We start from the raw sequence: 22,086 nt of genomic DNA on the forward strand, positions 1-22,086 counted from the left end.
TGGTAAATATAACCAAGAAGTTAATTTCAATATTTCTAAAATTTATAAAAAATATAAAATATTATGACATCATACTGATATCAATGAATTTTTTAGAACGATCCAATCAATTAACCCCTGATCCAATAGTTTAGCTAAGTCTCTAATTTAACAACATTGGGCATAGCTGGTGCATTCGACGACTCCCTATTCAATGCTATGCATGGTTCCTTGGTAACTTCTAGTTTGATTAGGGAAATCATAGAAAATGAATTTGTTAATGCAGGTCACAAATTTCGTCAAGAGGAAGAAACTTATAATATCGTAACTACTCATGGTTATTTTGCCCGATTGATCTTTCAATATGTTAGTTTAGTTTCAACAACTCTCATTGATTACACATCTTCCAATACGAGCTTTTGAGGGGAATCCTTTCTTTCTTTCTTTTTTTGGGGCGGGGGCTGTGGCGGTGGGGGACTAGGGTGGGGCGAAGGACAGTTTTTTTTTTCCCCTGTTTTGTTGGGCAAAATGGTAAGAGCATTTGTTAAGATCAGATAAAGAAAAGTTTGTAAAAGAACTATAACTTAATATTGATTATATCCAAAAGTTTGGTTGTTCGAAGCTTAATACTGATAACGTCCATGAACGTTGCAGGTGCGATCAAGAAGATTTATGCACTACCCAAAATAAATATTCAGGACACAACCATAGCTCATAAAAGGACGCTTCATAGAAACCAATCAAAAAATATTTTGTATATAATGTCTTTTCCAACTTTTTGTTGAATTACAAATGATATTGGAAAGTTATACTAACAAAACTTCAAACCAAGATACAAAAAATTATATGTATTTTACCCCCCTAAGTCCCTAAAATGAATGCTTTCAACTTTAGCATGAAGACCCCATACCCCAAAAAAAAATATATCCTGAATGATGCCCCTACCCTTTTTGCTATGAGACTTTTTGGACACAAAAAATAATTTTATAGCAACCTATATATTTGAAAAACTGAATGGAAAAAAAAAAAAAAGAATAGATTTACAACAGACTATACCCATCGTGCATATTAACGAGGATAGAACTGCTAGTAAAGCATGCTCAAGGTTCCTTGGCCTCACTCGTGTAAAAATTGGAAGGCTGGATTCTCGAGAAGCTCATCTGCTGGTTTGACATCTAAAAAGTCCCTGACTTGGAGTGCATTTGAAAGCTCATCGACTGAGAACGGAATGCTGCATCCAAAATGTGGTTCATATCATTAGAACTTATCTTACCCAGTAGCATTCCCAGATTGCGCTAACAAGTTGATAACAGTGATGGGCAACCAATATAGCACTCAGTCAACTAAAAGCAAAATGTACAGCCGCAGGCATTACCTCTAAATCTCAAGAGTAATCACCATTTAAATTAGACAATAAAGCTTGATTCTTAATGCTTTATTCCAATATCCATCCTAATTTCTTAGTTAAAGATTGGCCACAGAAAGCCTTTTTGCAATTCCCATTAACATTAGAGACGAGCTGAGCTTATTAATACTATGTTATCATTTAACCAAAGTAAACATTAACTGAACCATGGAAAACTTCCCACCTGGAATTGTCATCCAATAAAAAGGAGCTACTAACGGCACTATTAGAATCTTCAGTCATTAAAACCCTCATGCTGGCTATGACCTGCATAAAAATGGAAGCTGAATTTCCAATCTTCACCTTTACTAGGAACAAATATGAACTATGAAATAACTACCACTATATTCAATGGTCAATTGGACACAAAAAACTTACATCAGGGGATACACTTCGAGTATTATAGTTGTCATCCCAGTATAAAGTACAAATTCTGTACAGCTGTTGAACACTGAGAATCTGAAAAGTCGAGCATTTTACATGTAAGATAGGATAACAAACTTCTCAGCGTAAGGGAAATTAGGCTACTTCCACCCCCCCCCCCCCCCCCACAAAAAAAAAGCAAACACCTATAAACAAGTTCACACAGAGAGAGAGAGCAAGCTGGACTTACAGGACACAAATCATTGGTAATCTCATCATAAGATATTCTGTACTTCTGATGTATAACCTGTGCAAAAGAAAAAGTTCATATAAAAAAGGAATAGTTGATGATTGCATGTGAGTCTAAAGCCTTAGATCATATAGTTCTAGTCTAAATTCAGAGACATCTTAATACAGTTTGGGGAAAAAGTGGTTTCAATTTGGACAAAAGGATTGCCGAATTATGCAAACCGTCTCTGAAAGAAAAATCTCCTTGATTTTGAATGACCAAGTGCTTTCCCAATTTTAGGCCCTATACCAAATTTGAGCTCAGGAAGATCGATGCACTAAATTATTGATGTCAAGAGAGGGCCTCTGGCAGCCTAGTCTCCAAAATTGCATGAGAGAATGGCATACATGAAAAGAACATAACAATGTCTTTCAGTGAAAAAATCATCTAGGAGATTACCCTTAGCTGTTTGAAATAGGTCCATTTCACAATTTACCAACCTTCCAATATTGGGAGACCAGTTTTTGTTATAGTTCTTTCCCACGCTTACTTGCAAGCGTGTAACAAAGCCATGAATGATAACTAAAAATTCTCCAATTACTCGAAAGTTTTAGACAGCAGAGAAAAACAAATGCAAATAGTTAAGAACAGTTAAGTTTACATCTCATTGTTTGTTATGGAATTCATATAGTATAAAAAAGTAGCATCAGGCATGGAAGAACCAAACATGCACCAAACCTTGAATGTAAAAGTAGCATCACTTAGAAGCATATGGTACTACAACAACATAAGGATTTACTTACGTTCTTCCAAATTTTTTAAAACTTAAAAATTCAGGCTGAAATTTTTCTTGCTGTAACTAATACACTGTAATAAAAGAATAAGATCAAAGAGATGAACCAACCAGGAAACCAACAGCTTGTCTTATATGTTTGAGTTCATCCCAAGCTGAGCCTGCATACTGCAATCAAAGATAATTCTAAGTTGAAAAAGTTCCTCATGCAAGAAGAAAAGTTGGAGCTTATCCACAAAAAACCTGAATGCAGCCATTGATTTTTTTTCTTAAAATGTATGAAGCTGAAATTTGGGCATATGTTAAACATTACCTCCTCCTTTGCCTGGCAGCACCATAGCTCTAATTCTGCTAAGCCTGCTTTTACGTATTCCCCATTGCTAAATGTACAACACTCACGCCGCAGAAGAAGACTACAAAATTTCCAAGAATTAGCCCAAAAGTTTCGATAAACAATTAAAACCAAGGGCAAAACTGAAGATAAAATCCTAGTCACCTGTTAAAGAGTTGGACATTGATGTATGAGAATGTTTGAGTAAATATTTTCTGAACAAGAATTGGAGGCACCTGAAATTCCAACAATCATAAGCCCTTTCCTCAAATTTGGAAAATTAAAGCATGAATAACATGAATGAACCCTTACAAAGTTTTCTTTTAATGTACAAAGAAGAGAGTTGAGGCACTCAATTATTCCCTGCCAGTGACTTGTTTGAGAATCTTTACCAAAGGACCTTCCTGATCTTAGCACGCTTCCCTTGGAGGCCCTTGGTGCCTGCAGATCATCATATTAATTATCTCTAAGAGAGTAAAAGTTTTCTTTAAATCAGTAAATTAAACTCCACAGAAGTTGAAGAAATGATTTCCTTTCAAAGCTCAGCAAAAGGTTACAAAACCTAAGCAGTCCTTCAACCTTCTATAACAGACAACCTATTCCTCATTAAGCAGCAGAAGAAATAGTTCCAATAAAAGAAAGGGAAATAACTACTAAACTTTTTCAGCATAAGACAGAAGGAAAAAGGGTCAATCAGATTTTTCTTTTGGTCCCGTCTGGGAAGGTCTATCTGACATGATAGAAACAGGAAGATCATCACAAAACAACTGAACGGCATAGGCAAATTTATAATACATGTTTTTCTAATAGGTTTTAACATCACATTTCTAATTTTCCAGAAATATTTTAGACAGCCCAGAAGGTACCAAAACAACCTAGCAGCTTGTAGATTATAAAAAGGTTCAACACTTCAGGAAACAGTCTGGAATGCAAGAATAACAGATTTGCAATAATTCAAAAGCATCTAGAGGCACCTGGATACACAGCGAAAGGAGTGAATTAATCTCCCTCTTCAAATTGTCTCGAATAATCCCATAGATTTTTTCAACATATGCTGTAAGCTGCTGCTTGAAAAGTAGAGCTGGATACTTTGCCTCAACTTGGCGCACTACATCAAGTGCAGCTGAAGCTGCAGCAGGGTTGACTGAAGACGAGCGGAATCCCTAAACAATTGTGGTCAGTATCAGCAATCAGATAGCAAGGATATTCAACTGCTAGGCAAATTACAAATTTCTCAGCCAAACCAAGTGCATCAGAAAACATAATAGTTATAATAATATTTCATACCATTGCCATTCTCCCAAACAGAGATGTTGGAGTTTGCTGTTTACGGATTGGAGTTGCCCCACCAGCACCGGCAGCTTTTAAGCTTCTTTGGAGTAGGAACAACAAGGTCGAGGTATTTGACAGCCAATATGCCATACGATCATTGCTGTCTTCACTCTGCAATGCATCAAATAATATTTTTGATCTCTTTTTCTCCCCAAATGGCAGACACAAAAACTATCTTTTGGGCTATAGTAGTTATTAAACAGAAATATGTTGCACCTAAGAACGTAAAGCAATTCTGTGCTTCTTGCAGATATGAACAAACTATGCATATGGCACACGAAAATGTCACACTGCTTTGTGAATTTAAGACATCCTATTGGATTCCCAATAGTAGATTATCCTTCAAGCCTAAGAGAGAGAGGACAAAACGAAATAACTATTGTAGAAGAAACGTTACTCTACACCTCAAAAACAAGTGAAAGATCCCTAGATTATAATAGAACTTCTGAAAAATCATAAGACAAACTTGCCGATGAGATGACCATATAAGAAAGCAAGTAATGTTTATGACGACAAGTATAATCAAACTATTCTTAAAAATCTCTGCTTCTTTTATTTATCATGTACATTGATGTGTCATGAGTAAGAATGTTCAGTCACTCAGAGAAAACTCGTAAAAGATTTGTTCATATATTGGTAATCAGCAAACATAGCTTATTAATAGAGTAACAATGCAATTCATCACAATCGCCATGGCAGAAAATGCCAGACGACTAACTTAATATTCACCTCTGCAACATCAAAATATTGCTTAGCAGGGTTATTTTCCCCCTCCATGTACTTTTCATATGTTTGAAGATGATTCATCTTGACTTTACTGTTTTTGTAACAGAACAATTGCATGCAACATGGAATATCAATCAACCATCAAAAGTGTACCAAACAAAATAATTTCTATGAGATACCTCAATGGCTGAACCAAACATCTGAATGAGACGATCAAAGACACTGGTCCTTTCAGCTTCAAAAGACTTCCAGTGGAGAAGACATTTGTAAATGGTAAAAGCGGCAACAGGCTTGCCTTGACTAAAGCCAACATCTTTCATGGCACAGTCAATAAGTGCATCAACATCCTCCTGCAGAAAAGGTCCAATAGTATAACCAGTCAACAAGGGAATTACTTCAAACTAATGGAAGATGGATGCAGATCTCATTATTCCCAGCACATACATGTTGGCGATCAAATGGGGGCTTCCTTGGCTTGCTATCAGGAGTATCATAATTTTTGGTGGGTGAAAGGCTTAAATGGTCCTGCAAAATTACATTTATCAATTAACTTGGAGCTGAATAAAGAGTCTGATCCCTGCAAAAATTACACTGACTATAGTATTTGGAAAGGAAGAATTACATTTGTCCTGTTTTCCTCGTTCAAATAGTGGCCATTTTCCAATACCTGCATAGAAGTTAAGTGTGATTTAAATTTAGGTGATTGAAAGGGCCTAGAAAAAGATTCCAACTGTTGTAGGAGACATGCACCTTGGATGCTAAAGGTGGCAAATGTTCTGATGCCCTTTTTACAGGTGTTACTAAGGATTGCTGCCGAAGAACTTGGTTTTCAGATTCCATATCAAAGATTTTCTCTTCAAGTCTACAAAAGCCGAAATAAAATGACAGCTTAAGGCCAACAAGAATAAATAGGACAACCTTAGAAAGGATGCAATAAAACCCAATTTCAACGTCATTATTGTCCTATAAGCTAGAGATAGTTCAATATGTCACTATACCTTTGCATAGCAGTCTTTAAATGAACAATCTTGGACTCAGCATCCATGGCCTGTTTCAACCTCTCCTCACTGAGTTTGTTAGTCTCTTCATATTTTTTCTCTGTATCATCAATTTTCTTTTCCAGAGAGCTGACTAAGGCCTGTGATTTAAAAGAAAATACGTGAACGATATACATGCTATAGAACGTATAGAAAAGTAAATCATAGAATTTGGGACCCCATACCTTGAGTTTCTCATTTTCAGCTGTGATTTTATTCATCAATTCATGATCAATAACAGGGACTTCCTGTATAACCGGGACCTGCTCAGCTGCCTTTTTGGCAGTTTCACGTTCCTTCTTTAGCATTTCTTTAGTTTCATTAAACTTATGTTGCATATCTTGCAAAGCAGCTTGTAGCTTCGCATTCTCTTGTGACTTTGCTTCTTCCATGTCAACCTGTAAAGCAGAATTTGGTGAAGTGAGGAAAGAAAAATGAAAAACAACTGAAGCATAGGAAAATTAGCCAAAGATGAACAAATAATAACAGGATTTGAAGCTACTCCAGCTTCATTTAAATCACACCATACATCATCTTGGCCCAATAGATGGTTAGTGATTCAATGCCAGTTCATTTTTGCCTGTCTTGTGCTAAGTGACATATCATGAGATAATTAACCATAACCAAATTGCTCGGCCAATTTCCAGATGTGCCAAGTCCTTGAGGCCAGTAAAAAGGGTATTAATCTACGGTACGCAAAAATTGAAGAATGAATAGTGGAAGTGTTTGACAGATTAACCACATATTGCCAATTGACTCCCTATTCAACTTAGCACTTAGATTATAATGTTGACAGAGCAATAATTGAATACCTAAGATGCCTGCAACATGTTTATCTACCAAGGATTATAAACAGATAGTACCTATGCATGCATGAGCTTTATTTCATAAACATCTTTTAATAGTTTTATTCTGTTTTCCGTGGAACAGTTTCTTAAATTCAAAAGGTCAAAAATTCTCCTTCACCAAATTCACTTACCCTCATGCGTTTCTCCAGTTGTAATCTCCAAGTCAATTCTTCAACTTGCTTCTCTAATTTATTCTTAGCAGCTTGGAGGGCACCAGTTTCCCTGGCAGCCTGTTGATAGACAAGGTCCTTGTGAGTGCATGAGTGAGGAAGAGGGAGAATTCCAAATTGAGAAAGAAACCAAAGTATTTCAATATGTCAGAGAGAAAGTAAAACTTAATAATAATGGAAGAAAACGGGATAAAGAATAAAAAAGTGAGCTTGTAATGCAATTTTGCTTCGCCTTTGCAGACTTTTTCTCATATTAAAGCTCTATTTAAAGCTGCAAAAATATTATCACCGTACGCGATGGAAACATGCGAAACATTTAACCTGCAAAAGGGATGCATGTTTTTATAATTGCCATATACTCAAAAAGACAGGCTAATTTGAAGGCTGAGTCTCCCCTAACATATTTACTACTTCACTTGTTATTTCAAGTTTGCATATTCCTGAGCACATCTCCCACTCTTCAATAACAAGAAAGTCAACTGGTAAAAAGAATTCATGAGCTTTACTTTCAAAAGACTATTCCCTAACCTCGTAAATGTGACAATAAAAGTACATCAAGTGCCAGAATCCAACACAAGGGACTTATAAGTTCAAAGTGGACAACTATGCATGTTTAGTTTTAAGCAAATAGAACCAAAATGCTGACTATGTGCAACATCCAGGTCAATGGCACTTGGGAGGATGAATCAGAGATGTAAAATAGAAAAGTAACAGAGAGACAAAGAATGAAAAGTCACCATCTTAAGCTTCCGCAGTTCTTTGCGAGCAACTCTAGCTCTCCAAGCACATTGTGTGCTAATTGCAGCCTTTTTCACCTTCATATAGTCTGAATGGGCCAAGAATTTGCGACAATGGCTCTGCAAATGTAGAGTCATAGTGGTAAAATTCCAGTACTACAGCAGGTATCTTGATATATATACACTTGGTTATTTTTTTTTTCAATTGGTTATTAAATGTAGCAGTAGCTTCAAAATATAATGATTTAACATCATAAACATGCTCTATTTGACAATTAGACCGTAAATGGTTCGCTAGAGTCACTTAGTAGTTTTCAAGGACAGCATTTACCTGAATGATGATTGCCGCTCTTGTCTGCCTTCGGAATCGAAGCTCATTCCGTGCAGCCATTCCCCGCATTCCTGTCTGAATTGAGATAGCAGAGGAGCACAGTTCTTTGTAGGCTTTCCTAGCCAAATGCATGCGCAGATCCCTCTGGATTCTTAGACAAGCAGCCTGCCTTCGCATGCTTCCATATACTCGCCGAGCAAGTTCTCCTGCAGTCAGAAGAAAGAATTACCACTACAGAATAATTGGTTTACAACATTTAAGCTGATACAGAAAAAAAAACCTAGAGGTCATCACCTCTGCAGACAGATTGCATATACATTGCTGACTGACGCAACAATGTAAAACATTTCCGTGCCATGTAGGACCGAACTTTCCTCTGAATAATGTTGGCTGATCTCCCTAGGACCTCAGTCCTCCTGGCATCCAGCTCAGCCATCTGACCAGCCCGTAGAAACACCTTTGTCTTACCAATCTGGAAAAGTGAAATGAATTACCATGAGAGCATCATATAACCCACCCATCTCAAGGGACAGACAAATCTTATGCAAGCAAGAGGTTAATATCAACAACCACATTTTAAATGCACATTTTTGCAGTAACATTCCAGGTCAATCAGAAGCTATCCAACCAAAAGATAACAGAGCTCAACTTGACTTCAAACAAGTAACTGACCATTACACCTGACTCACCCCACCAAATGAAAGGCAGATTAGAACCTCAAGAAAATACAATCTAGTGTCCACAAGAACTTCTGTGCCACATAGAATAAAAGGTGTACCAAAAAGACCACAAAGAAGTTAGCATAGTCTTTTTAAGATGAGAACCAATATGTTACAGGAAAGATTGCATAACAAGAGATATTCTGACAAACAGGCCATAGTGAAGTCTAGGCCAGTAGAAATAAATTAACGTCCTACTATCTTCTAACCAAATCTACTGTCACCGACTCATAGTGGAAATTCCCAGCAGACCCCCAAGGAAAAGCATCAGCAAGGACGAACAAGATAGAGAGTCCCATGTCGCTAATACAGTGAATATAATTTCTAAGGGCGTGAGCAAACATGGCACTGTGATCCCAGGTTTGAACTAATCAATGTCTTGATGTAGCAGCAGACAGATGAAGGCTCAGTGCATCATGAAAGAACTGCAAGACAGTGGCCAAAAGGATGCCACTGTCCCAGTATCAAGAAGTGAAGAGATAAAATGATACAAGAGAAATCAAGTCATTCAAGTAGTAGAAAGTTCACAAAGACCAATGTGCAACTCAATGGCTGCTTCTTCGTCAAACACTCAAATGCAGTTAGAAACAAAGTCCATGTCCAACCTGTAACATAAGCTTCATTCATTCATACAAACAAAAGGAACACATGTAGTAACATTTTTTTATCTGTATCTCAGATGCATTCCAAATCTGATTTTGGCAAGCACGGTCAAAGTAAAAGGAGCGTTGGACACATGTCCCACATCTTAGAGAAGAGAAGTGCCACTCAATCTTGTCTAACACAAATGCAATCCTGCCCAAAGTCTCAGACAAACTGGGAAAAGGTGGACGTACGTTGTTGCAACATAATCCAACATTATTAGCCAAACATGAAACAGAATTAATTGACTAAATCATGGACATTCCCAAGGGACCCATAATGGGACTTGGGCAAATCCTTTGGCCCCTTAAAAGCAATGTCATAGCCTTCTCATTTTCAAACTATGATACAACGACAATACAACCAAAGCAAATTCTGCATCTACCACAGGACTGAAGCTATAAAACATTAAATCTCGTTAAGCAGATGGGTTTTATTCATTCTGCTGCATATCAATCCACAAGACACTTCCTTTTTCTTCTGTAAGTATCAGAAAAGCACTGTGGTATAACACGCTCATACCCAACTAGAAACACCAGTTATCAAGCTAAAAGCATACACTGATCTAAAGAAGCATCCTAATATAGAATGATAAACAGTGATGCTTCAAGTTTAAACAATAGTCCAACAAAATACACAAACAGAGAGAAATTCTCTACCTGATAACCTTCAAGACCAACTTTCTCCAAAAGCCTCTTGCATGCCGCAACCTCATCATTACTATCATGAATTTGATTACCAGGACATCAGCATCTTCATTGGCTTGACAGAAAAAATACGAGATAAAAATTGATATACCTTCCGTCCAAAACATCAGGTGCAAGAATCCCAAAACGATCAAGAAATTCATAAAAAGGTTTTCTTGTAGGATATCCGGCACAACTTATCCTGATTGCCTCCATCACTCCCTGGACGTATTCTCAGATTAGAACAAATAAACAGATGTAAGTAGATTCTGCCTGTATGACAAATAAACAAGTGGACTACAATTACTTACCCCACAGCGCAATTGTTGCAGAACATTCTGATTCTCAAAGATAGCTGGCTTCAGCAGATTATTAGGTTTTACACATCGTATATAATGTGGCTCAGTGCCATTCAGAGTTTCAAGCAAAGATTGCAATTGTTGCTGCAAAAGGTATCCAAGTAAACTTCACAAAGATGATAGTCAGAAAACATGAGCTCACAGAGAGCAAATAGTGTAATACCTTGAACCTTGAGCCAATAGAAGAAAACTTGGACTGTTTCGAGGACTCCTCACCAGTAGGTGGAAACAAACCCGCAACAAAAGAACACGTTGAGGCATTTAGAAGATCTTGATGTTCAGCAATTACATAGTCTTTGTTTTTGTCCAGAAACAATTCAGTTTGGTAAGTGACCTGAGATGCATACAAAATAGACCCTTTTCAATGCAGGAAACATAATATTTCCCATCAATGCAAAGCTTATGACATTTCCCATTTTCATGAGCATAGACAGCTTAGGCATAAATCTAGATGCCAGAGTGGAAATTATGTTGGATGAAAGAAAACCAGACAGTACTTACATCTCCAGCATAGTGACAAACAGTGAAGTCAGAACGCGACAGTTTTGGCTTGCTGAAGCGCTTATTATTTTTGAAAGTCTGGTAGAGCTTTTGGGCAAAAGTTTCATGAGTTGATCTCGGAAACATGCTGAACAGAATTATGCTAGATTCAGTGCCAAAATAACTCGCCATAAACATCAGAAGAGTCTTATGGTAGAAAATCCTATTTAGTGCAAATGGAAGATGATCCATTTAGCAGAAAGATTAAGCTCGCAATAGCAAAGACTTTCATTTCTGCACTTACCAAGCTTCATCAAGAAGAGCAATAATACCTCCAGGTTTCTGATCAATGAAAAACAACAGGTTAAAAGGACAGGATAAGGTAGAGACAGGAATACAGTAGCATAGGACTCATTAATTTCACTTAGGAGAAGAGAAGATAGCGAAAAATTAAAATGGACCACAAGAAAAGCATGGCAAGGTAAGTCCCAAAGATTTCTCTTAGGGTAATAATAAGAGTTTATCATAATAAATCAAATCAAAGCAAGTCCGTAAGTTCCACCAAACACCCCCATAACTGTCATGTGAAACCTCTGCAGGTTTATGATAGAGACAGTAAGAAATCTAATATGCAAAAGACCGTAACAAGTAAAGGATAGCACAATGTGGTTGACTTCTAATATCTTTAGAAGCAAATTGACAGCTCATACCTTTTCAATGAGATCAAGAACATCCTGATTGTCAATGAATTCAATATAACTCCAGTTAATCTCTTCTTTTGTGTACTCTTCTTGCTCCATTTTAAACACATGCTGCACACAAGACAAAGGTCTCAACAAGCTGCATCACTTAGAGATCAACAAAATCTCCACAAAGAAGAGGAAGCCCATTCAAAACCTGATTGAAATGCTGTTGAAGCTTCTCATTAGTCAAATTAATGCAAAATTGTTCAAAGCTGCATAAAGGCAACAATTTGTTAACACAAGACTACATGCACCACAGATATTTTCAAAAGTCTTTCTGCAGCAGAGAATCTTGCAAAATGAAGTCAGACAAGGCTTTTACAAGATTAGAAACTCAATGCCACTAAGTGCACAAAATTAGAATCTCTCCAAGACAAGATCTTACATTCATTTGCCTTTTCCAACTTGATAAATATCCCAAAATAATCTTGTTAATATCCATCATTAACAGCAAGATCATGAAAAAAAACCTTATCCTATGAATTAATGGACAGAAGCACATGCAAAGCATATAAGCTTGAACAGATATGTGGGAGACATAAAACAAAGTTGTCAAGAAAAGCAAGTAAAATGAACAAAGGTAACCTGTATCATACAAATGGGGATCAAACCCACATATTCATAGGTGATGCAGCATCTGAAAACAAACAAACCTCATCCATTTACACTGCTGTTAGTCCTGAGTCTATGGAGATGAGGATTATGGCAAGATTAAGAAAACTATGAACTGGAATAATGGGAATTGGAGCAAAAGTTGAATGCTTTTTGCGCATACTACATGAAAAGAGGCCAGCTCATCAATTACAAAACAAAAGGCATACCAGTGAAGCACCTGTTAGTCTTGAAACTCTCAAACCCATAAATATCCAGCACTCCGATTAAAAGTTTCGAGTTGGGATCTTGACCAATTGAACTGTTAATCTTATCCACAAGCCTGCAAAAAGAAGTAGCAGAGCCAGCTTAGGTAACTCATGACTTCTATACCATGAAACTTTGAAACAAATGAACTGCAAGGTCTGCATCAGTAGCACAACCAGGACAGTCATGCGTTATCGTCACTCAAAAATTTTTAGCATTCAATCTACATCATCTCCACCCCAAACAAAGAGGACGTGGGAAGAGAAAGGTAAAGGGAACTCTAGCCAATTCCAGAAGTTCCAATGAGCAGCTTTTCATTCACTACTTGGCTACAAAATATCCATCTGAATAGGTCTCTTGGTGTTTTTGTAGAGCATAAGATACTTTAGCGTAATATACACTGCTCAAACTAAGTGGAGATAAGAAGTTAGAAAAGAAAGAAACAATTACAACAGACACGCATTCAAGAAAGAGAGAAAATGGGCAAGGGATCATAATTGTCTCAGCACAGCAATTTGAAGTCTAGATCTACCAAAGTCTTCAACTACACTGGAATTGAAAGAGTGATCTTTCCTCCCCTTTCATAAATTATAGAGATAAAAGGTGTCAATTGCAATAGTAGTCCTTTTGCTTATCAATGTGCAGGATCATTTCTTTTCTTCCATTCGAATGACCCTCCCAAAGTGAATTAGATCCTTTTAAAGGCATCAAATCTATTCATACCAGTCAAACAATCTTGAGTATACAACTTTTGCCAAAGCATCTCTACTGACAACTGCAGCTTCAGGATCAAGCCATTTGGTGATGGTTTCATCACGAGTTACAATAACTCGTTTACATAGAGAATCCTCCAAAGCCTTTGCATCACACCTTCAGAAAAAGTCCAGTGCAGAAAAATTAAAACTCAACTCTTGCAACTGTTAAATCAAATGGCTATGGGCATGCGCTGACAAAACCAACCACTTACATCAACAGCTCTGCAGCAGTTCTCAAATGGAACCATGACTTCTCATCTTTGGGCACAGACGAGTCTATTTCTTTTCCTTTGGCAAATTCAATGTTACCAAGATGGAGGATTGAAGCCACAACTCGAAATATGCCATCCTGTGGAAGACACCAAATATCAGACACAACGAATTGAGAGGTTTGACTCCTTGAGCAAATCAAACGACTCCTCTTGACAATACCTGCTCATCAGCATTTATTCCAACAATGTCCATTGCCTTCCTTGTTGCCAAGTATTCTTTGGAATCGTCAACTCCATCTAACATGTAGCAATTTGTCTGATTCAGGTAGTGGAATGATCTGGGATCTCCCAACTTGTACCTTTGAAGATCCTGAGGCCCAATAAGAAACAAGAAAGGTCAATCATGAAGCAAGAATGTTATGTTATGCAATATTGAGTGAAAATAAAATAAAGCTTCTACATATCTGGCAGTAGAAATACTAGCAGTCATCATAATGATGGGATAGGTTGATGAATGACTAAAAGACTAATATTTTGGAACATGGACCTTTTATATTTAAGTGCCTGAACATCTTCCCAGTGCCCAAGAACAACAACATGGCCATAAAGGATGACAGGCACTGCCTGAACTCCAAAGCAACAGAAGTCAAAACAGAGAAATAGTACCCCCGAAAGGATGATGGAGAGACTGGTTGACCTTCTGAGATTTCATTTTGTTTGCCAGTCAAACCCATGAAACCCCAGTTCAGTTATTTGAATTACAATTCATTAAAAAAGAAAACATTTTTTTGCATTTATGCTATCAAAATTTGCTACTCAAGGGCAGTCCTACTATGACCCCTCAAAGTCATTCTAAACGAGAGCATGCATATTATTTATGCTTGTGTACTGAGAAATTTTTCACGACTCAACCCCTTGGTTCAAGATTTTTGAAGTGAAAATTCTGGTTGATAGAAGATATCAAGTGCGTGTGAGAATCAGGAAGATTTTATTTCTCAGTTCCTCACACCAAAATGCCTTACTTAATATATCTTGCTTTGGAACTTAGGCTTTAAGCTAAGTTTTTAGGACGAAATGAAAGAAATAGCCTAACACCTTCATAAATCTACCACAAACTAATGAATTCCAATGACTTACAGGATGTTTCATTTATATAAGCATTGTCCAGAATATAAGACAACTCGTTTTAAGTAAGCCTACAATGAGGATGATGAAGGGCCCCCATCACCAAGATTTGTTAACTGAAATAAAATGCTGGAATTTCCTGATGATGAGAGTTTACCCTATACCTTCGTGTTTTTTCAGTCATTGCAGCTATAAGCTTCTACAAATGACCACAAAATATCAATTTACTAAGTCAAATAATGCACTCCGTGAGCATAAAAGTAGAATCGGAGTTCATGAAAAAAGATAAGAAGGCCAAAATGGCCAGAGTTCATTAAAATCACAAAAATACCCTAATCACTGATTGAATCCTGACAGGCAAATAAAATTTTAGTTAATCTCATGAAAATGTTATCCAAGTTCTCTACCCTGCCTGTTGTATCCAGTAACAGGAGTAACTCCTAACAACCAAATTGTAACTTTACAGTGACATTCCCACTCTGTCAGCCAGCAATAAGATTCTAATAGTTTGAAAGGGTGTATATATACAGAACCTCAAATTTCAAACTTGATAGGCCTATCATTCTTTCGAGAGTGATTGACAAATTCAAGCTCAAAATTCAATCTTCACCACTTCTAACTTCTAATGCAAACGCAATCCTAAATTCACAACAGAGACAAAAATAACCCTCAGACCTAGCTTCCTGGTGATTCATATCCATGCTTTTTCTTCATTCACAATCGCTGTTTTCCTTTACAGCTCTACAGTTAGAAAAGACATGCAAAGACACTCTAGAAGCTACTCCAAAGACTCTAGCACTCCAAAAGCCATAAGCCAATCCTCTCAACCGCATCTTATTGTCTCTTGAATTAAGTTATAATTTCAACTGCTTACTGAGCCTATGACCTTCTCCCAAACACAAATCCCCAAATTTGCAATGCCCTTTACAAGATTTTTACAATAATAGTATTTTTCTAGTCTCTATCCAAAAACAAGTTTAATTTAAATGCCAACATTTGGATTGTTGTAAATACTTTTGCCATGTTACTGTTTACAGGATAAGTGCTTACCCTATGCAACAAGCTAGAAATTAAAGAGTTTGCTGAAGTCACCAATTTCTCTCATAAATCTATACGATTAAAAAAGGAACCATTTTCCACAAATTGGAGTTTGCTGATTGCATATTCAGATGCTAAAAATTCAGTTCCTGATAAAAGTATCTTGCGATTCCATATCCATCATTTAACTTTTTCAATAAAAGTAACTCTATGCTGAGATCTATAAAGTACCATACTGCCAACCAGCCAGATTTAGTTTGCAAATAGTAAAATAACCAATGAATTATTAAACTCCCACAGAAATATAAAACAAGAAGCTCCAGAGCAGCATCCAGCAATAGCCATAAGATACTATCAAAAGATAAGCTTAAAATTCAAAGGTCTTCTTCAGGGGTTAAAATTAAATCCACGGAAAGAAAACTATTTAATCCTCACCCGTAATAAGTTGATAATGTTTCCAAATTATATAATCATACCTACAGTTAAATGCCAGAGAGTAAAAGGACAAGTAGAAAGGAAAATGCTCCAAATGCTTAATTCACATTCATCTTAAGAAGCAAATCTAGGTGAAAGTGGTGAATAACGAGTACCTCTTGTGGTGCAGCACAGAGCATGTAGAAACAATGGTAATTTCGCTCAGGATCAGACACTTGACAAACACGGGATCTTTCCAGCAAATAAGTTCTAACAGCAGCCCCTGAGATCCTTCCCTTGTCATCAAACTGAATCTCCACGAACTTACCGAAACGACTGCAACTCGTAGCACATATTAAGAATGTTGAGATTGTCAGAATAGAAGTGATAAGTGTCCTAACTTTATCAAGTTTATGATCATATAAACCTCCAACCTCGAATTATTGTTTCTCACAGTCTTTGCATTACCAAATGCTTCCAGAACAGGATTAGACTGGGGAAAAAAGACAATAAGAGCAAAAACAGCATAAGCATAAATTCTTTTGTTAGACTATCCACTGTTTTAGTGAACATTGAAAACTCAGATGCTAATTTTCAGAATATCAAATTTAATGGTTTTCAATTTGTACCTCCAGAACTTGCTGCTCAACCGTCCTGCCCTCAGCTGCCGCTCGACCTCCCATGTATGCAAGATACCTCATCAGCTGCTTAGTACTTTCTGTTTTACCTGCCCCACTCTCACCACTAACTAAAATTGACTGATTTATTCCATCATTCATCATTAGTCTGCAGCCACCAACAAAGATGTTCATATACATGACAAAAGAAAGAGGGACATGAAGTGTTCAATTTAACCAAGTCCAACCTGTATGCAGCATCTGCAACAGCAAAAGGGTGAGGGCTGAGCTCCCCAAATGCAGCACCTTTATACTGTTGCATCATATGGTTATCATACAGATGAGGTAACCTTGTAAAAGGGTTCACGGCTATTAATATATTTCCTGTGTAAGTCTGAAGAATTCAGCAGATCAGCTTCCACAATTTAAATTTTCTAGGAAAACTTTCCTAAAGAAAAAGAAAAGTACTAGATTTTCTGAGCGACGAAAGAACAATGCACTGCTTACATATATTTCATTGATATCATATCTACTCCTTAGATTGTATAGAACTCCTGGTTCGTGTAAATAAGCCAATCTTGTCATATCATCCACTCCACATGGCGGGGCCTCCGCATCTTTAGGGTAAACATTGGTAGACTTGACAACAACCTGGGATGAAATAGAGTGCAACCTTAGTCCAAGTAGTTTCCTTATAACCAAGCAAACATTTAATAGAGGTCTATGATTAAGATGACTAATGATCCTCCACAAAATTCTGGCGACCATCACTTGACATATAGCCATTATGTACCTTGTCAGGTGATCAAAACTACGCAATGAGAAGAATCATGAGAAAAAACTCACCGTCTTCCCTGACGTAGTAAGAACTTTAACTTCTTGACCATTGACCTCCACAACTTCCCCATCTATCCAGGCTACATCGGGATCTTCTACCCAAACAAGAGAACCTATCCCTAAGCTGATTAAAGCAGCCTGCAAAGCCAACATTTTTTTAGGTAGTAATCATCAAGAATAATGAACAATGAATTTTTACTAATAAGAAGATGCTGTGCCCAGAGATCCATCAACAGGAATGAGGGAATAGTACAAACTAGTAACTTAGTTCTGACTATCCATATAACAAAAGCACTATGTATCAACTCCGAGCATCAGAACTGCAGCAATCTGCTAACATAATGTTACAGATCATTGTTAACCAATGATTGGAAATATATCCATACTTACAGCAGTAAACAGTTTCTTCCAAGTAACCAATTTACTGAATCCACCTTAACAAGCCATTTGATAAAATCAACAACCAAATGCACACAAGATTTGGGATGATCAGACTATGGCAAATAAGCATCTATATGATGAGGAAAACAGAAATCTTTTGCATATGTTGAATGGAAAAACAACATATATCATTGAGATGTTTATGTGAAATCAGTCACTTCAGCAGTTCAATACAAGGTTCATTTTGGAGAATCAGGAAAAGGATGAACAGGAAGAACTAAGAAACATGTGGAACATTTATGAATAAACATCTTAGTTACATTGTTTTCCTTTGCCTAACTCACTACTTTGGAAAAAAACCCAAAACATATTTCTGGTAAGAATCAGCCATCTCTTAGGTTCCATAACTAAAACTTTAGTCATATAATATATCCGCAGTCGAAGGATAAGAAAGGAACAAAAGAAAACTATAATGCATTTTCACAATCAAACTATTTAAGAAAGCATATAAAAAGAATATTAGATTAATAACTAAAAAACGCAAATTTATTTTGGCATGTCAATCTTACAATGCAGGCTGTTTGGCATCTCTTTTGTGATTAAACCTCTACCTCAACTTGTAAAGCAAGCATTTTATGAAGTAAACCAGGATGACAAAAGAATAGTCTAAATCGACAATTTGCAATTAGGCCCGAACCAATTGGCCTGAATTACAAAATCCCAAAGATCTGAATTGATTGTTCAATCAAATCCAGCAAACAGGATGTTCAAATCAGAATATAAAAAAAAACAGACTAAGAGCACATGAACTCGAATTAAGGTGCAGCCGTGCAAAACCACAACAAAATGAATAGGAAATTAAAATTGAAGGAAAGTTTCTTGAGAGGAAGTAAACGGGGATTCAATAAACGCAGAGTTAGATAAACAACTGAACAACAAACTACTCAGGGATTAAGATCAGAAAGCCACGCTTGAATTAATACAAAAAATCACAAGGAGGAGTAGGAACCACTACCATTTCTGAACAGCTTCAATCAGAGAGAGATCAGAAACTTCAGTAACGCCGCGATCAACACTTGAGACCTCCACCAAGCATCCTAATGTCGATAGTCCTACTACCTACTGATTCTCACACACTATCTACCACTCTTCCAACGACAATGGACAAATGCAAAAAGAAAAAGAAAAAAAAGTATACATGTACATATGCGTGTGCGTTTGTGCTGCAATATTAGATCTGGAAGCAAAAATGAGCTTCGCTATTCTTATGTTTTTCTTGATTCCAACCAAGAACAAGTACGATTCTGCTTCAAAAGGTAGGAAAATTGAAGTGGTTTCCTCTAATTTAACATGGGAATGAGAGAGAGAGAGAGAGAGAGAGATTAAAAGTTAAAACCCCCCTTGAATCTTTGATGAGTCTTTTCCTTGTCCAGCGCGCAGAAGAGAGAACAGGCAAACCTTTTGATTTTTGGTTTTCTTTTTTCTTTTCTTTTCTTTTCTTTGGTCTAATAGATGGTCTTGTCCACGTTGTTTGGGATTTGGTCTGAGTTTTCATATGACGAAAATCTAGCTCTTTTTTTTTTTTCCCCTTTGAGGGTATCTAGCTACTAGTAATTAATTGCTAAGTTTAGAATATGGGAAATTATAAACAATTAATAAAGCGCGTACTTGTGTGGATTTTAAATCCCCACATTGCCCCTGCTATATACCCGTTATTACGCAGAGGGGCAATCCTTCAGACAGCTCAATTACGCGGACAACGTTGTCGGCTCAGGCTGTCCCCACCATTTGAATTGCCAGAGCGGAAACGTCATTAAGTAGCAGTAATACTTTTCAAGGATCTTTTATTCTTTACATTTCACGGTCATTCACAATATAATATAAAATAACACAATGTGGTGGTGGGAGTTTTATGCGAGAAGAAAATAATAAAAACTCTGCTACAGTAAAAAATTTTAAAAACACCCCAAAAAACAATTAATTCAAACGGAGACAGAGTTTTTGGGAGAAATGGAAGGATAAAAAGTTCCAAAAGAATAAATAAATAGAATTGAACTTTACTTCGAATGCAAAAAAACATGGGTCCGTTTGGATTCCTTATTTTTGCTTCTGTTTTTTAAAAACTGTTTGTCACATTTCAAATGTTACAGCAAATTTGGATTTCAAAAAAAATTTCAAAAACACCCATATCCAAATATTATATCAAAAATAACTTCAAATATATATTTAATATGTATATTTCAATTATGTATATTATATATATATTATATTAATATAAATTGAAATATACAAATTGAAAATTTTATATTTATATATTATATATTATATAAATTGAAATATACATTAATATTATACATAATATAATATACATAATATGTAATATTGTATACATAAATGTATAAATATTTATACATAATATATTATGTACATTATATTATAATATATACATTATTAATGTACTTTCATTATTATGTACATTATTGTGTATAATAATGTATAATAATGTTATAATATATAATATATAATATACATAATATGTAATAATGTATAAATGTATATTATGCATAATATATTATATTATGTATATTGTATTATATCTATACAATATTATGTATATTATACAAATTGAAAATTTTATATTATATATTTATATATTATATATTATATAAATATTTATATAATGAAATATACAATAAATATTACAAATTGAAATATTATATAAACACCATATTTATAATATTATAATATTTATAATTAATATTAATGTATATTATATATATTAAATATTTATTTATTTATTTATTCATATTATAAATATTTTATTTTATTTATAATATATTTTATATATTTATAATATATTTATATAAATTATATATAACATGATATATAATATATATTATATATATTATACATTTATATAAATGTACATTTATACATAATATATATATTTATGTATATTTATAATATACATTTATATTATGTATTATATATAATATAATACATTTATACATTTATACATTTATATTAATTATATTAATACATTTATACATAATATTAATATATATTTATAATATATTAATTTATACATTTATATAATATTCATTTATAATTTATACATTTATAATAATATACACTTATACATTTCTAAATATATTTATATTATGTATTATATATAAAATAATACATTTATAATACATTTATATATTTTTATATGAATATATAAATATATTTGTTTATAAATATTTATAAATGTATTATAAATGCATAAATATATATTTATATAACAATATAAAAATTATTTATTAATATTTATACATTTATACATTTATATAATATTCATTTATACATTTATACATTTATAAATATATTTATATTATGTATTATATATAATATATAATATAATGCATTTATAATATATTTTTATATTTTTATATAAATAAATAAATTTATTTATTTATAAATATTTATAAATGTATTATAAATGCATAAATGTATATAAATGTAAAATTATAAAAATTATAAATTATAAAAATACTCAAAAATATGTTTTAAAAATACCTCTAAAAATAATCCAAAAAACATCTACAGTAAAAGTTTTTCATATAGTTTTTGAAAAATAACCCCAAAAACAACTAATCCAAACGGACTTGTATTTCAAAAACGAAATGCTACAGTGTTGTTTTTTAAAAACAACCCCAAAAACAGCTAATTCAAATGGACCCCTTGTCTTTTGGTTAAGTAAAAGAATTCCTTAATATCGCTTTAGTAGTTAGGCATTCTTTTTTGTTTTGCATTTTTTATTGTCCCAGGAATCCAATAGAGAAAATTCAATTTTTTGATCTCTCGTCAGCCATATAAATTTTCTTTCCCTTTACAATCACACAACATGTGGGAATTTTTAAGTGAGAAGAAAATAAGAGATTTATACAAAAATAGAAG

General features: G+C 34.9%; 1 protein-coding gene across 1 annotated transcript; it reads right to left on the bottom strand.

Moving 5' to 3' along the window:
* Nucleotides 1-711: 711 nt before the first annotated feature.
* LOC113714297 (myosin-6) lies at nt 712-19,671 on the bottom strand. Its single transcript, XM_027238091.2, has 39 exons — nt 19,163-19,671; nt 17,776-17,904; nt 17,437-17,580; nt 17,178-17,323; nt 16,942-17,098; nt 16,747-16,805; nt 16,489-16,648; nt 13,956-14,105; nt 13,736-13,872; nt 13,492-13,638; nt 12,743-12,844; nt 12,065-12,122; nt 11,878-11,979; nt 11,472-11,509; nt 11,189-11,315; nt 10,851-11,021; nt 10,640-10,771; nt 10,441-10,550; nt 10,302-10,362; nt 8,576-8,753; nt 8,282-8,487; nt 7,951-8,070; nt 7,175-7,273; nt 6,381-6,593; nt 6,157-6,296; nt 5,909-6,020; nt 5,781-5,825; nt 5,603-5,683; nt 5,338-5,508; nt 4,388-4,543; nt 4,075-4,263; nt 3,413-3,541; nt 3,266-3,336; nt 3,083-3,182; nt 2,881-2,937; nt 1,998-2,054; nt 1,763-1,843; nt 1,569-1,651; nt 712-1,210 (listed from the first exon to the last, which is right to left on the bottom strand). Exons 1-39 carry the CDS (start codon nt 19,163-19,165, stop codon nt 1,096-1,098), a joined length of 4,536 nt encoding a protein of 1,511 aa, XP_027093892.2. The 5' UTR covers nt 19,166-19,671; the 3' UTR covers nt 712-1,095.
* Between the last annotated feature and the right edge of the window lie 2,415 nt (nt 19,672-22,086).

This window comes from Coffea arabica, chromosome 1e (genome assembly GCF_036785885.1).
Source record: "Coffea arabica cultivar ET-39 chromosome 1e, Coffea Arabica ET-39 HiFi, whole genome shotgun sequence".
Lineage (NCBI taxonomy): Eukaryota > Viridiplantae > Streptophyta > Magnoliopsida > Gentianales > Rubiaceae > Coffea > Coffea arabica.

Excerpts from the sequence above, each read along its gene's own strand:
- LOC113714297 (XM_027238091.2), bottom strand. Across the intron at positions 11,022-11,188 it reads TTTGTCACTATGCTGGAGAT|GTCACTTACCAAACTGAATT; the intron begins GTAAGTACTGTC and ends TATGCATCTCAG. Across the intron at positions 2,055-2,880 it reads GACAAGCTGTTGGTTTCCTG|GTTATACATCAGAAGTACAG; the intron begins GTTGGTTCATCT and ends TCTTTTGCACAG.